Source organism: Hemitrygon akajei, chromosome 7 (assembly GCF_048418815.1).
Source record: "Hemitrygon akajei chromosome 7, sHemAka1.3, whole genome shotgun sequence".
In the NCBI taxonomy this organism is placed as follows: domain Eukaryota; kingdom Metazoa; phylum Chordata; class Chondrichthyes; order Myliobatiformes; family Dasyatidae; genus Hemitrygon; species Hemitrygon akajei.
In genome coordinates, this window is record NC_133130.1 from 90,557,577 (window position 1) to 90,573,052 (window position 15,476).

The following is a 15,476-nucleotide window of genomic DNA, read 5'->3' on the forward strand; positions in this document are numbered from 1 at the left end:
AGTACCTGGCATTAGTGATATGCAAGATAAGGTGGAAATCTGATTTCATGCCAATATCTCAATTACAGAATTGAGAGAGGTAGATAATAGTCCTTTACACTTTGCTGTTCTATTTAAACTTTTATTTGCTCATTATATGTTTGCGGTTATTATAATTGAAGTAAATAATCACCATGATATTTGGATAAATATTCAATTACACAGAAGGGCTTAAGATTGTGATCGAAACTTTTCAACAATTCAGAGGCTCACTCAACATCTCTGACTTTTGATCAAGACCAATAAGCATTAGTTGAGGCTGCTCTGAACCATTCAACACTTTTAGAGTCATTATTGGCCCCAGGGTATTATCTAATGAGTTGCAACTTGTCAGTACATATCAGGAGATAAGGCTGGACACACTATACATTTACTCAGCTGTACTGAATAATTCAAATAGCAGAATCTTCTTCAAATATTTCTATGAAATATACACTCAGTGGCCATTTCATTAGGTACAGGAATGGATCTTGGTACAGTCTTCTGTTGCTGTAGCCCATTCACTTCAAGATTCGACACATTATGTGCTCAGCAATGCTACTCTGCACACCACTGTTGTAATGCATGGTTATTTAAATTACTGTCACTTTCCTGTCAGCCAGAACCAGTCTGGCCATTCTTCTTTGACCTCTCTCATTAATAAGGCATTTCCACCCACAGAACACCTGCTCACTGGATGTCTTTTTGTTTCATCGCACCATTCTCTGAAAACTCTAGAAACTGCTGTGTGTGAAGATTCCAGACCAGCAGTTAATGAGATACTCAGACCACCCCTTCTGGCACCAACAATCATTCCATGGTCAAAGTCACTTAGATCATATTTCTTCCCATTCTGATGCTTGATCCGAACAACAACTGAACTTCTTGACCATGTCTTCATGCTTTTGTGCATTGAGTTGCTGCTTATCAAGGTGTACCTAATATAGTGGACACTAAATGTATATCAAATATGGAACACGTGATGCAGCCTCCACTGTCATTAATGGGGAAGCTACCCAATCATTTCTACTCTGGTTGGGGAAGATGGCATCATTGTTGCTTTTTGCTTTTCGTATTTTCCTTCATAGTGTATGTTCTTCATTGAAATGAAGTTAGTTGTGAGTTCCAGCTGAATATTGGTATACCAGAAAGCAGGTACAGTATCTACAGCAACTCACCAAGACTTCCTAGACAGCACATTCAAATCCCACACCCTCTACAGCTAGAAGAGCAGGGACACCAAAGACATCGAAACCCCTCTACCTAGAAATTTGCTCTCTTTGTCACACACCATCCTGGCTGGCAAACACATCACCATCGCTGGATCAAAATCCTGGAACACACTCCCTAATAGCACGGTGGGTATACCTGCACTCAAGGACATCAGCGATTCAAGAAGGCAGCTCACCAACACCTACTCGAGGGCAACCAGGGATGAGCAATTAAACTCTGGCTTAGCTCACATCTCGTGAATGAAGAATGGAAGAGAAACAAGTGGATGTGCTGGTCCAAATGGACTGTTTTCATGTCAGGAAACTGTACAACGCCATATGTCTTTGCAAACTGAGTATGAAAATTGGCATGCTGGAGTAGAGGCTGCTTCTGAATGAGTATCGGGAATTCTGGTCTGATGATCCTTAAATACAAATTCTTTATAGTCACCAGAGTATTTCTCTTCACCAAAGGTCTGAAATCACTCTTCCTTGTTAAATGTACAAAGGCCACCGAGCCTCGACACTCTCTTCATGTACTGCATGTTGAACAGTTGTGATCACAATCTCACTTTATTTGAAAAGTGATTCACAAACCATTCTGATTGTTTAATGTCTGAAATTGAAGAGACACAAACTGGATTTGGAAATAGCTTATAAATAATCAGTCCCTAGAATAGATTAACAAAACAGAATAATTACAAATAAAGACTTGTTGAACAACTTGTCAATATCTGGCGAAATTGGTGTCTTGAGTGTTATGGACCCTGGGCACCCAGATTTGCCCAGGGCAAGAAAATGGACAAACTTCAATGGGATAAACAGATCAAACAGATTATTTTAAAAGTGAGGCAAATGTGTAAAAGTTAAACACAACATTTATTATGGATGGTTTGTGCAGAAGTACAATTTGTATCACACCATGCTTCATCCAAACCGCAAGCCCCAAACACAGCTAATCAAAGAAATTAAATTCCAGATGGGTATAAATGCTATTACCCAGAAATCACAAGAGTAGAGTTGTTACAGTAAAACAGAGTGTTCCTTTCTTGTTTATAAACTCTGCATTTAAAATTGTAAAATTCCCTTTTCTACAAAGCTTCCCTCAGCAGTGTTGTAGTCTTCTGCTGTATGTCACATAAACTTTACATCAACCCCTGGTCTGGAATGCAAGATGGTGGTTAAAACTCTGCACCAATGGTTTATCTGATAAAAGGTTCAGTTAAAATGAGCCTGCCCAAACTCTCTACAAATTGAATAAAATCTCAAATGGGAACTCCGTGGCATTTTAAAAAAAAACATTTTTTAACAACAACAGATGAGTCATTCTTTAAGTCCTCCAAACTGCACCGCTGGGTTGTGCAGGAATAATATCTGCACCCCTGTATTTTTCTATCAACGGCAACTTCAACTGCAGCTTTCTATTGTGCATGATGAGGCAGTTTCACTTCCCACACCAGGATGTGGTTGGCAGAAGAATTCTGTAAAACTCTCAAAGCAACTTTTAGTAGATATTTGATCAGGCAACTTAGACCAACCTGCATGGAAAATTGTACAGGTCACTGGAGTATGAACTGCAGAATACCGGCAACCAGCAGAATTCTCCCTGCCTGGCAGAGGACGATATGAAAACGTTACCAAACCATGTTTCATTGTAAGGTGAGATGAGGTGAACTATATTAATGAAGTTAACATAACAATTAGTTTATCAAAGTCAGTAAAAAAAACTAATGCCTGTTTTGTTTCTCTCTGCTAATTAATCTTTAGGAATGTTGTTCATAAATAGGTTTACGAATTTGGTGAAAAGATCGCGAGGAAAATATTTAAATACTGCACCTTCTGTATTTTATATGCAGAGTAAATAAAAAGCAACATACATGCTATGTAATATGTTCTGATCTTACACTTTGCACCCTCCATCCAGTGACAATTTATCAAAGTAGTTTTAACACAGTAACATGCTTTGAAGGCAAAAGATAATCACATTTGAATTGAGTGAGAATTGCACATTTAATAGTAAACATTATCATTTTTAATTCCATATAGTTGGTGCTTGCAATACTAGTGCTTATTTAAATTTCTATCCCCACAGGGTTACTGGACGGACAAAACAGATGTCCCAATGGTTCAACCATACCCCTGGGATCTCATGGGTTCCCTCTTACTGTGCACATAGATGTGCATTGCATTGAGCGGGCCAAATGGACCAGATCATTTAAATGTATTGAATATGCTTTGTTTTCCAGTTTCCTTGTGGGTGGGCTGGGTCACTGAAGAGCAGTGGAGATCCCTGGGTGGACTGACTACTTGAGCCGGTTTGGTTTCTGTGGACAAGTTGGATGAGTGAAGTGGATTAGGCTTCTAGGTGAATCAGATCGCTGGATTGGAATGGCTCCTGGGTGAACTGGATCACTGACTTTCCCATTGGATCACTGAGATGATCCAGTTGCTGAATGGACCGGACCACAGGAGTGGCCGGGCGAGGTGACTGAGCTGAAACTGTTGACAGAGGGATCAGATCATTGAGCCGATTGCTCCACTGGGTGGACTTGATCACCGAACTGGATTCCTTTGCCGGGTGGACTGGATCACCAAAGTGGATTGCTTCACTGGGGTCTCCGTCACTGAACTGATTTGGTTTACTGGCCTGGCTCCCCTGGGAAGACTGGATCACTGAGCTGGAACCCTGGGTGGATTAATTACTAATCCCCACGTGCACCATGCAAACAAAGCAGACTGAACATTGAATGGACAGATATTATCACAGTACATCGCCCACAATGAGGATGATCACCATGGATACACAAGATTAAGGACAGATACAGCCCCTTTCACATCAAACAGAGATCTTCAGAATTCAACGCAGCTATTACATCCTCTAAACATTTACAAAAAACAAAATTACGATTCACCACAAAATAAAAGATAGGGACAACTTTCAGATCGGGACTGCAGTGTCTGTGGTTTACAGAATCCACTCGGGGAGATGAGGTATGACTGTTTCCTTTTGGGAAGCACAGATTGTTCACAGAAGAGAAAGTTCTCTTTCGGGACCAGCACATTGTAACCACCCCATGAAGAACATCAGAAGGGTTGTTAACATGGTAGTGGCCGTCTGGGCAGCTTGGAAACTTTCTTTCTGAAACCCCTTACTTCATAACATATTAACAGAAATTTCACATGAGACTTGATCAGCTTGCTTTCTGGTCCCAACAGGAATATTCAGTAGTGGTGCACTGGGTAACTTTACCATACAGAGTGCCCTCAATCATTTGGACATCATTTATATGCCACAGCGTACGAGTGGCAGGACCAACTCCCCAGAGCTGGTGGCACAATGCTAGACGGCATATAGTGAGATATGGTAGTATAGTGGCTTACAGCCAGGAGCAAATATCTGTGGGTGTCATAGATAATGGCTCTGGAACCCATAAGTCAAGGTGCTAAGCCTACGATATACAGTGTGATCCAATTCTCTAACGGGACTATATGGAACATTTCGTACCCCTGACCAATGTTCCCCCGAGGTGTGTGCACACACATCTTCTGCTACTAGCGCACAAAGGAATTTAAACTGTGCTCAAAAGGTTGTCGGCCTCCACCTCCCTGGCATGTTAAGCATATTTCACGATTGTAAACAATCACATTTCATTTTCCAGTTTCTGATGCGGGTGGTGTTGACAAGGTGGAGTTTGTGATGATTTGTCTGCAGATTTTAGAACTGGCATATTTATACGGTTTTTATTGAAGAAATTATTGATTCACTGTGTCAAATTCTAAAGAGGCAAAGGGTGTAAAGCACAGAAGAACTACTAGTTTACTTACAGCAGAATGGCTTACTGAAACAGCATGGTGTAAGGACAATATCCCATTCATTCTGCGTGGTGACAGAACAATATCCCACACACCATCAGTGTGGTGACGGGACAATATCTCACACACTCTGCGTGGTGACGGGACAATATCCCACACACTCTGCATGGTGACAGAACAATATCCCACACACCATCAGTGTGGTGACGGGACAATATCTCACACACTCTGCGTGGTGATGGGACAATATCTCACACACTCTGCGTGGTAACGGGACAATATCCCACACACTCTGCGTGGTAACGGGACAATATCCCACACACTCTGCGTGGTAACGGGACAATATCCCACACACCATCAGTGTGGTAACGGGACAATATCCCACACACTCTGCGTGGTGATGGGACAATATCCCACACACCATCAGTGTGGTGACGGGACAATATCTCACACACTCTGCGTGGTGATGGGACAATATCTCACACACTCTGCGTGGTGACGGGACAATATCTCACACACTCTGCGTGGTGATGGGACAATATCCCACACACTCTGCGTGGTGATGGGACAATATCCCACACACTCTGCGTGGTAACGGGACAATATCCCACACACTCTGCGTGGTGATGGGACAATATCCCACACACTCTGCGTGGTAACGGGACAATATCCCACACACTCTGCGTGGTGATGGGACAATATCCCACACACTCTGCGTGGTAACGGGACAATATCCCACACACTCTGCGTGGTGATGGGACAATATCCCACACACCAGCAGTAAAGTGCAAGGACAAATTTGTATACATTTTCGGAATGCTGCAAATATCAGTTCCTGTACACTGCCAGATTTATATGATACATTTCTTAATTGAGTGCTCCAATGTTGTGATATTTCTTTGCCTTACAAATTTACAAAGTTAAAACACAAATATATGAAAGAGCCCTTTAAATTTGATAAATTGAAAGGGAATAATAATTAAAATTTCTTCAAAAATGTCTCATTTCTTTCTGAACAGCCACAGGCAATTACAGCAAGGAGTCTCTTAAAAAGCAGTGAAAAGTGTAATATGAATGTTAAATGTGCCCACTGTGATTTTTGCTGACTTTCAATTTTCCCTTTGTTTTGGAAAGATTTACTGTTTAAAGAACTAGTATTTAACCTCAAAAGTTTGTTGCTCTATTTCAATTCTCATTGCCGCCTTCTTTATAAGGCAGCCCTTCTACTTCCATTCTCATATTAATATCTACCCATGTGCTTACCTTCCAGAAGTACAGCTACACTCTGTGGGAAACCGAAGGGCAGTAAGCTCTGAATTGATTTACAGGGTAGAGATCTGGGTTGGGTGGACTGGAGTGAAAAGTTTAAGAATACTGGGGCATTCTCTTTTGCTTAAAGTCAATCTCACAATTTCTGCTCTACACTCCAGTAATCTGTGAATCCCAACAGGAAATCTGATCATGAATGGATAAATGGTGGGCTCTTACCCAGCACCTTGACCTGATCCAGTGTGGTCCAATTTTCCATGGATAACGCTGCCGTGCATTGCACAATTTTTTCTCACACCAGACTCAGCAATCGGTCCTTGAACTGCTTCGTGCTGGGTTATCAGTCTGGCAACTAGCTGGTCACCAGGCTCGGTTAGATGGCTGTCACTAATTGTGCTTGATGGCTTGAAGAACAGGCTCCATTAAAAAAGTCGTAGCCAACCCAATCTTGTGCTATTACCGCTAAACCTACCGTAGAAACCAACATTCACAATTTCTTGTGGAAAAAGAACAATCGTAAATATTCTAAAAAGTACTTTCAAGAGATCGCAAGAGTGATCTGGGTTAAAGATTTGTGGGACTTGATTCTCAACAACTTTATTTGTAGCTACATTTCAGGTTTCAAGAGCTCAGTCACATTTTCATTTATTTTTTCTTCCTTTTCTCTACTTCCAATGCCTTACACAATGAGTGGAGGTCAATGCGGTTTAAATATTCCAGGACATCAGGGGGGATCCATAATCCAGTGCAGTGTTCCCAAAAGAAAGTCTCTTAAAACCTGTCATTACTTTAAAGAAAGAAGAAAAAATAGGAATCAGTGGTATGCTGTGTATGTTTTTAACAACAGTCCCACACCTCCCAATCCAACTCATCCCTGCTTTAAACCTTTAATCAAAGGGATGCCGTTAATCTGTATTCATACAAGCTGAACAGTCATGTGTTGTCATTTGAATACCTGTGCTCTGTAGACACTAATGAACACAGTAACAGAGCTCCAGTGATCCAGGTTCAATCCTGCCCCTCCAGTATTGCACTGAGTTTGCACGTTCTCGCTGCCCCTCCTGTTTTTTATCCAGATCCCAATGACGTGCTTATTGATAGATTAATTGGCCACTAAATTAGCTCCCAGCACAGCTGAGTGGTAGGAGAATCAGTGCGGACTCCATAGGTACGTGTGGGAGAATAGGTAACAAGAAAATAAGTGTGGGGGACTGAGACTGATGGGACAGCTCTTAAAGTATAGACTCAATGGGCTGAAATAAACAATAAGGAGAGACGGGACATCTAGTTAGAGAAGTAACCATTCTCAGAAGTACAGGGTGGTGTCTCAAAGCTCAGTTACAAAACATTATAAGGCAAACTTACAATTGACAATTGTTGTACTAACTACCAAGTGTTCAAAATACTTCCCTAGAGTTCTCAATACCTAGAAATGGACCGGCTGTACCAGTGTAGGCTCAATCCAGACCTGCTGGAACACAGTGGGATTTAAAGTGCTTAACCTTTCTCTCCTTTACAGTGAAAATCTCACTCCATTTTCATGCACTGCAAATTAGATCAACAGGCATGAAGGGGTGGACTGCGACCAGTGCTGTCACTCTCATGACTGTGTGGCTAGGTGCAGCCACATGCCACCTATAAATTCACCAAAGGCACCACTGTTTTTGGCAGTGGAAGTTGGGAAAATACAACCAGTCCTTATTGAGGGGTCAGAGATGGAAAGAGCGTGCAGCCTGATGTTCCTGGGCATCAACAGCTCAAAGGAACTGTTGTGCACCCAACACATTAATGCAGTCACAAAGAAAACACATCAACAGCTATACTTCATTAGGACTTTGAGGGGATTTGGTACATAACAAGTATTCGTACTGGCTGCGTCACTGCCTGGTATGGAGGCTCCAACCTGCAAGGTCGGAAAAGGCTGCAGAGGGTTGTAGACTAGTCAGCTCTATCCTGGACACAACTGCCCCTACCGAGGACACCTCCAATAGGCAGAGCCTCAAGAAGGCAGCACCCATGAGGTGAACAGCCCCCTCCAGGCCCTGAATCCGCAAGAAGGGAGGGCAGCACTCTCCCTTCGAGCATCGCTGGAAGGTCACCCCCACCTGCAGCGGATCCTGTCCAATTCCCACAGCCGCCAGAACGGCGGTCAGTGATCCGCACCCAGCTGTGATCCCTAGCGGCGCCTGGTCTTGGTCTTTTCCCAATCCTGCTCTCATTTCTGGAGCCATTAAGAGTTACAACTACAGGATCCCTGCAAGCACCGGATCGGGACTGGGCTTGAGCTTCTTGCGTTAAAACAGCTGCCCAGGGCTCACAGTAACTATATGCTAATTCAGTGGATGTTCCAGATGTTCTGCAAGAATCTCCAGGAAACTGGGCTTCCCTTTTGGCTCTGGATCCCACACATTGAAATATAATCCCGCTTTCAAGTTCAGATGGTGCCCTGAAGAGAAACATGAATCACCTCCCAAACAGAAAAACATAGGGTGAAAAATATTTGGCACCTCTTCTGGATAACTGAAAAACACGTCCGTGCCACCGAGCAGCTTAGGGAGTGGAGTCCGAAGCAAAGGTTTCATGGAGATGGTTGGCTGTGTTGGAGTGATGCTGCAGGGATCCCAAACTATGGGGGAACAGTGGCTTCCCTTCTGTATCCCACACCCCTCCTTCCACTGACAGCGTCGAACTCTAGCTTCACCGGGCCTCTCCGATTGTCAGTCCTACAGGAACACTCCAACAGCCAGTTCAGCCACGCTCCCAGGCTGCCACAGCTGTTATGCAGTTGAAATGTTTGTGAGATCTCTGAGTCACGCATATTCAAAAACATTATTTGAAAGAAATTAACAATTAAACTACTAGAAAGGAAGCCGTAGAGTTTAGCCAGGATGTTGCCATGTTCCCTTCCTCCTCCTACCCATCCTTCAGGGACTCTATCTCTTCGATCACCTTGCCCATCAGTCACCCATCATTACCAAAACTCTTCACCCTCCCCACCTCCACCTCGATCGCCCAAGCTTTAAAGCTACGAAGAGAGGCTGTCTTTGGGACAAAGGAGAATGAGGGAAGGTACTAACGAAGGTGTACAGAACGAGAGGCTGAGATAGTGCATGCAAAAACGGAGACATTTCCATCAGCAGGAAGAGCAGCAGCCACAGGGGGTGGAGTACAATAACTGGGAGATGGATTGGAAGGCAGCTGAGAAAATCTGCTCCATTTGAATGGTGGGTGTCACCTAATAGGCTGGTGGAAACAAAGGCCCTTGTCATATTTAAAAACAACCTGAAGAGCCACCCAACAAGAAATATGCAATGGGATTAACGTGGTTCATTTTTGATAGGCTGAATACAACGGGCCAAATGGTCTGCTTCAGTGCTTTCAAATTTCACACTTTTTTTAGGTTAACCACACTGTTAGGATACTAATAAAAGTATTAAAAATAAAAAAAAAACACACTAAGGAAGAAACTTCACGCATTTTAATTACAATTAGCCCAAACTAATTACCTGAACCAAGGGCAACTGAAAAGTAAAGAGACTAAGATTAAGGAGGAATTTCACAAAATGACTGCCCCATCCTCATCCCCAGTGAAACAGGGTCCAAGAAGGAGAGCTCAGAGACCAGACTGAAACTAATAGGTTGTAGGAGCTGGTGGAATGTGGATCTGGAGGAGGTGAAATAACCCAGCAGGATTTGGGCAATAGATTCCGCATCAGTCAGCACTGCAGCAAGAAAGCTAGAGTGGCCTTGATTCTGACCTTGTGAACTGTCTGTAGAGTCTGCACATTCTCTCCGTTTCCCGCATGTTCATTGCGATACAGCGTGGAATAGGCCCTTCCCCCGTCAACCTGCAGCGCCCAGCCAACCCCCAAATTAACCCTAACCTAATCATAGGACAATTTACAATGACTAATTAACCTATCAACCGGTACGTCTTTGGAACGTGGAAGGAAACCGGAGCACCCAGCGGAAACTCACACAGTCACAGGGAGAACACACAAGCTCCTTACAGAATCTTCCATATCGGAAGATGTGCCGGTGGATTAGTTGCCTACTGTAAATTGCTCCTGGCGAAGGTGAGGCGGAGCAGAATCCGGGGGCAGTTGTTCAGCACGTGAGAGAATAGATGAGAGGGAAATAACCCTACAGTTAATTAAAAACAAAAGAACTATACTTACGGTGCACAGTGATTCTGTAATGTTCCAACATGCTTTACACTTACTGTGGCACATTCAACGTTCAAAGATAATTTATTATCAAAGTACACATATGTCACCATACACAATCCTAAGATTCGTTTTCTTGTGGGCAATCACAGTAAATACAAGAAACACAGTAGAATTAATGGAAGACTGCACCAAGCAGGGTGAACAAAGAACCAGCATGCAAACAACAACAAACTCTGCAAATACAGAAGAGTTAAATAAATAAATGGACAATAAATATTGAGAACATGAGATGAAGAGGCTTTGAAAATGAGTCCATAGGTTGTATAGGAACAGTTCAGTAATGGGGCAAGTGAAGTTGAGTGAAGTTATTCCCTCTGGTCAAGAGCCTGATGATTGAGGGGTAATAACTGTTCCTAACCTGGTGGTGTGGGTCCTGAGGCTCCTGTACCACCTTCCTGATGGCAACAGCAATAAAATAGCATGTCCTGTGTGGTGGGGTCCCTGATGATGGATGCTGCTTTCCTGTTGCTGCGCTCTGTTTAGACATGCTCAATGCTGGGGAGGGCTTTACCCATGATGGACTGGGCCAAACACACTACTTTTTGTAGGATTTTCCATTCAAGGGCATTAGTGTCTCTATAACAGGCCATGATGCAACCAGTCAATATACTCTGCACCACATCCATAGAAGTTTGTCAAAGTTTTAGATGCCTGATCTTTACATAACTACACATAATTAAACTTTATCTGTAACAAGCAGGACACAACCAGTCCTCATTGGGAGATTCAGAGGTAGAGAGGGTCAGCAACTTTAAATTCCTTGTGGTGTTATCATTTCAGACGAGCTGTCCTGGGTCCTGTACTGGCTGTGTCCTGCTTGTTACAGATAAAGTTTGTCAAGCAGGATCTCCCAGTGGCCAACCATTTTAATTCTAATCCCATTTCTTATGCTGACATATCAGCCCACGGCCTCCTCCGCTGCCAAGATCAGGCCACTCTCACGTTGAAGGAGCAACATCTCATATTCTGTCTGGGGAGCCTCCAACCTGACGGCAAAAACATCAATTTCTTTACCTTCTGGTAATTTTGTCTCCCTCCCCCTTCTCCCATCCCCCATTCTGGCTTCCCTCTCACTGAACCTGCCTATTACCTCCCCCCAGAGTCCCTCCTCCTTCCATTTCTCCCATGGTCCACCATCCTCTCCTACGAGACTCCTCCTCCTCCTTCTGTCCCTTTATTTTTTTCACCAGTCACCTCCCAGCTTCCTGCTTCACCCTTGCCCCCACCCACCTACCTTCCCCCTCACATGGCTTCACCATCACCTTCTAGCTTGTACTCCTCTCCCCATCCTCCCTAACCCCACCACCTTATTCACACTTCTCCCTTTTCTCCCCAATCTTGGCTGAAACGCTGACTGCTTATCCTTTTTCATAGATGCTGCCTTCTCTGTGGTAACGGGGAGGCCAGACAGCCAGCTAAAGATCACAACCACTAGAAGAGGCCCATAGTGAAGAAGAGTGTTCTCGATTTGCAGCGTTTGCTTATTGTTGTGGGCACCCTCAGATGGTATGTCAGAATATTTGCTTCCATAAACACGGTTGACGTTACAAACTAAAATAGCTGGTCTGAAACATCTGCTGAGCACTTTTCTGTCCTCTCAAACGTTGTTACATAAACGGTGAGTCCGATCACTTGAGCCATAGGACAGGATTGCTGAGATTGTATCACGTAACTGGGCAGATGGCAGATCAAATACTTGCTTTAATTTATTCCACTGAGAGAAACCGAATGACATTTATAGGACTGATGCATACTGGTTTTACTAAACAGACCTCTGCAGGCGTGAAAAAGTTCAAAGTCAGACGTAGAAAGTCAACTCTCTTGAACACATTCCCCAGTCAACGGAAATACATAAGGCTGGGAGTGTCTGCGATTTTCATTATTAAAGAGCACAGTCAACTGTGAGCAAAATGCAGCTTCTTCTTCAGACCTGACCCAGGCAGCAAACAGTGATCTACTTAAAACGGAAACGTTGGGTCCCTTATCATCAGCAGGACCTTTATACAGCCATGTGCACAGTGACTAACAAGCACCAACTATCCGATTCTCTGGCATTTAGAGAAATAAAGTTAACAGCACAGAAATATCCCTTTGGCCCAAATCTCCATACTGACCCAAGATGCCCATCCAAGCTAAGTCTCATTTGCCATCATTGACCCAAAATCTTCTCAATCTTTCTTATTCAGAGACCTGCCCAAATGTCATTTAGAAGTCTTTTAAAACTGTTAATGTACATTTTATCCACAGTCTTCTGACATTGACCATGAAAACATCCATCTACTTAAATGTTGTGAATGCCTCTTGCCTCCATCACCCACCCAAGCTATGTGTGTTCTAGATTCCAACTACCTTCTGGTTGAAAAAGTTAGTTCTCACTTCTCTTTTTACCCTTTCACTCCACACCTCAAACCTATGCTCTCCAGCTTTAAGAAACCTGTTATAGGGTAAAGCTTCTCCCTATCTGTCCCATTTATGCCCCTCATCATTTTAATGTACTCTATCGGGCTCCCTGTTACCATGGAAGGAAAACAAACACACCCTTCTCATACTGGAGCACTTCATCCCAGGCAACATCCTGCACCCTCTCCAGTGCAGTCACTTCCTTCATACACTATGCAACCAGAACATATCAGTGCACTAGCTTGTTCAGATGCTTGTTCTTTATCTGTTTATTGAGATACAGCATGGAATTGGCCCTTCCGACCCCTTGAACTGTGCCATCTAGCAACCCCCGATTTAACCCTAACTGAATCACGGGACAATTTACAATGACCATTTCACCTACCGGCCTGCACATCTTTGTGAGAGGAAACCAGAGCACCCACTGGAAAGCCACGCAGTCACGGGGAGAACGTACAAATTCCTCACAGACACCAGCAGGAATTGAACTGAGGTCACTGCTCTGTAAAGCATTGTGTTAACAACTACAGTAACGTGCCACCCCAGTTTTATAATGTTGTCCAAAACCTACTGGATTATTTCACATTCTTCAAGCTCACATTCCACCAAATCCTCATTTAACCTCCTTGACTTTGGTCCCTCATGCACTGTTTTCTTTCTGCTAGGACTGTACACACCAGATTTGTAGCAAACAAAAAGCACAACAGCGTCTCTTCCATCTCAGGCGACTGAAGAAGTTTGGCATGGGTCCCCAAATCCTCAAGACTTTCTACAGGGGCACCATTGAAAGCATCCTGACTGGCTGCATCACTGCCTGGTATGGGACCTGCACCCACCTTGATGGCTGGGCACTGCAGAGAGTGGTACGGGCAGCCCAGTGCATCTGTGGATGTGAATTTCCCTCCACTGAGGACACTTTTAGCAGCAGGTGCAGAACGAAGGTCTGGAAGATCATCAGGGACACCAATCATCCCAAATAAAAACTGTTTCAGCTGCTTCTACCGCAGCATTAAAGCCAGGACCAACAAGCTGCGGGACAGCTTCTTTCTACAGGCCACTAGTCTTTTAAATTCACACGTCTGTATATTGCGACAGACTCATAACCCAAAGATTTGTGCTCCCTCACATTGTAGGATGGATGTAAGAATTAAATAAATTCTAAATTCTAGTGGGTGGCAAAGTTCTGAAATGACTCTTTAACCTATAGGGCCTCCACTTCCAACTTCTACATGAAAATCTTCGGTCAACCCTCCCAAAATCTCCTTCTTTGGATTAGTATCCATTTTTGGCTACAAGAGAACTTGGGACAATATTTCAAGGCTATATATAAATACAAATCATTGTAATTCTCACTCCCACCCCATGAACTTTTCTTCTGGGCTGAGAAAAACATAGAACATATTCCCTGGGTAGCATTCTCTTGAAATGACCTGTACAGCTATGTTGACAACTTGCAATTTTCACTACCACTGGCAAACCAGCTCTGAATGTTTTAAAGCCATTCAGATAATCCTATTAGTCAACTGTACCTTTGTGAGTAACACCATTGCTTCCAAGGTAAGTGGCTGGGCTCAAGTCCTTGGTACAAACATCTAGGTTGGCCCTCCTGAATTGACTGTGTGGTGAATTGTTAGAGACCATTAGTTGGAGAAGGTATTAAACCTCGTCTGCAGTGAATGCAGTAGCACTACTTTGAGACAAAAAAGAACCTGCAGAGGAGGTCCACAAGGATGATTCCAGGAATAAAGGGGTTAACATATGCAGCGTGTTTGGCAGCTTTGGGCCTGTACTCACCGCAATTCAGAAGAATGTGAGGACGATCTCATTGGAACCTACCGAATGTTGAAAGAACTAGATAGGGTGGATGTGGAGAGAATGTTCCAGAACAAGACGGCACAGCTTCAAAATTGAGGGGCAACCCTTTAGAACAGTGGCAAGGAGGATTTTTTTTTAGCCGGAGAGTAGTAAATCAGTGGAATGCACTGACACAGACTCCGGTGGAAGCCAAGTCCGTACGTATATTTAAGGCAGAAGTTGATAGTTTCCTGATCAGTCAGGGCATCAAAGGATATGGCGAGAAGGCAGGTGTCTGGGGTTGAGTGGAATCCGGGATCAGCCATGATGGAATGGTGGTGCAGAGCTGATGGGCTGAATGGCCTAATTCTGCTCCTGTGGTCTAATACTTATGCACAGTTCAAGATGTTTATGGCAGCCTGCTGTGGGGCACTGTTTGGCCTGTGACCTTTATTATAATCAAAAGAGCACTTTTAACATACTGCACTGGTTGTAAAGCACTTAGGAACACTGAGAGAATCACCATATGGATGCAATTCAATCACTGTCTGACTCATCTAGGGCCATTCCATCTGAATTGATAGTGGGCAAAAATGTGGGCTACAAAATAAGATCATTTGTTAATTTGCAAAATTTAAAGGGCATTGGTGGATTTCTTTTTTAATTAATTTTCCATTTATGGAATTGGTATCACAGGCAAGGCTGTTATTTGTCACCCAAACTTAATTACCCTCTTCAGGGG

General features: G+C 43.5%; 1 protein-coding gene across 2 annotated transcripts in view; it reads right to left on the bottom strand.

Moving 5' to 3' along the window:
- Nucleotides 1–2,089: 2,089 nt before the first annotated feature.
- Nucleotides 2,090–15,476, bottom strand: part of dtd1 (D-aminoacyl-tRNA deacylase 1) — a 170,320-nt gene continuing 156,933 nt past the window's right edge. For both annotated transcript variants that reach the window (XM_073051406.1, XM_073051407.1), the window contains exon 6: nt 2,090–7,098. In XM_073051406.1, the coding sequence (XP_072907507.1) occupies nt 7,096–7,098 (3 nt within the window). In that variant the 3' untranslated portion in view covers nt 2,090–7,095. The remainder of the gene's footprint in view (nt 7,099–15,476) is intronic.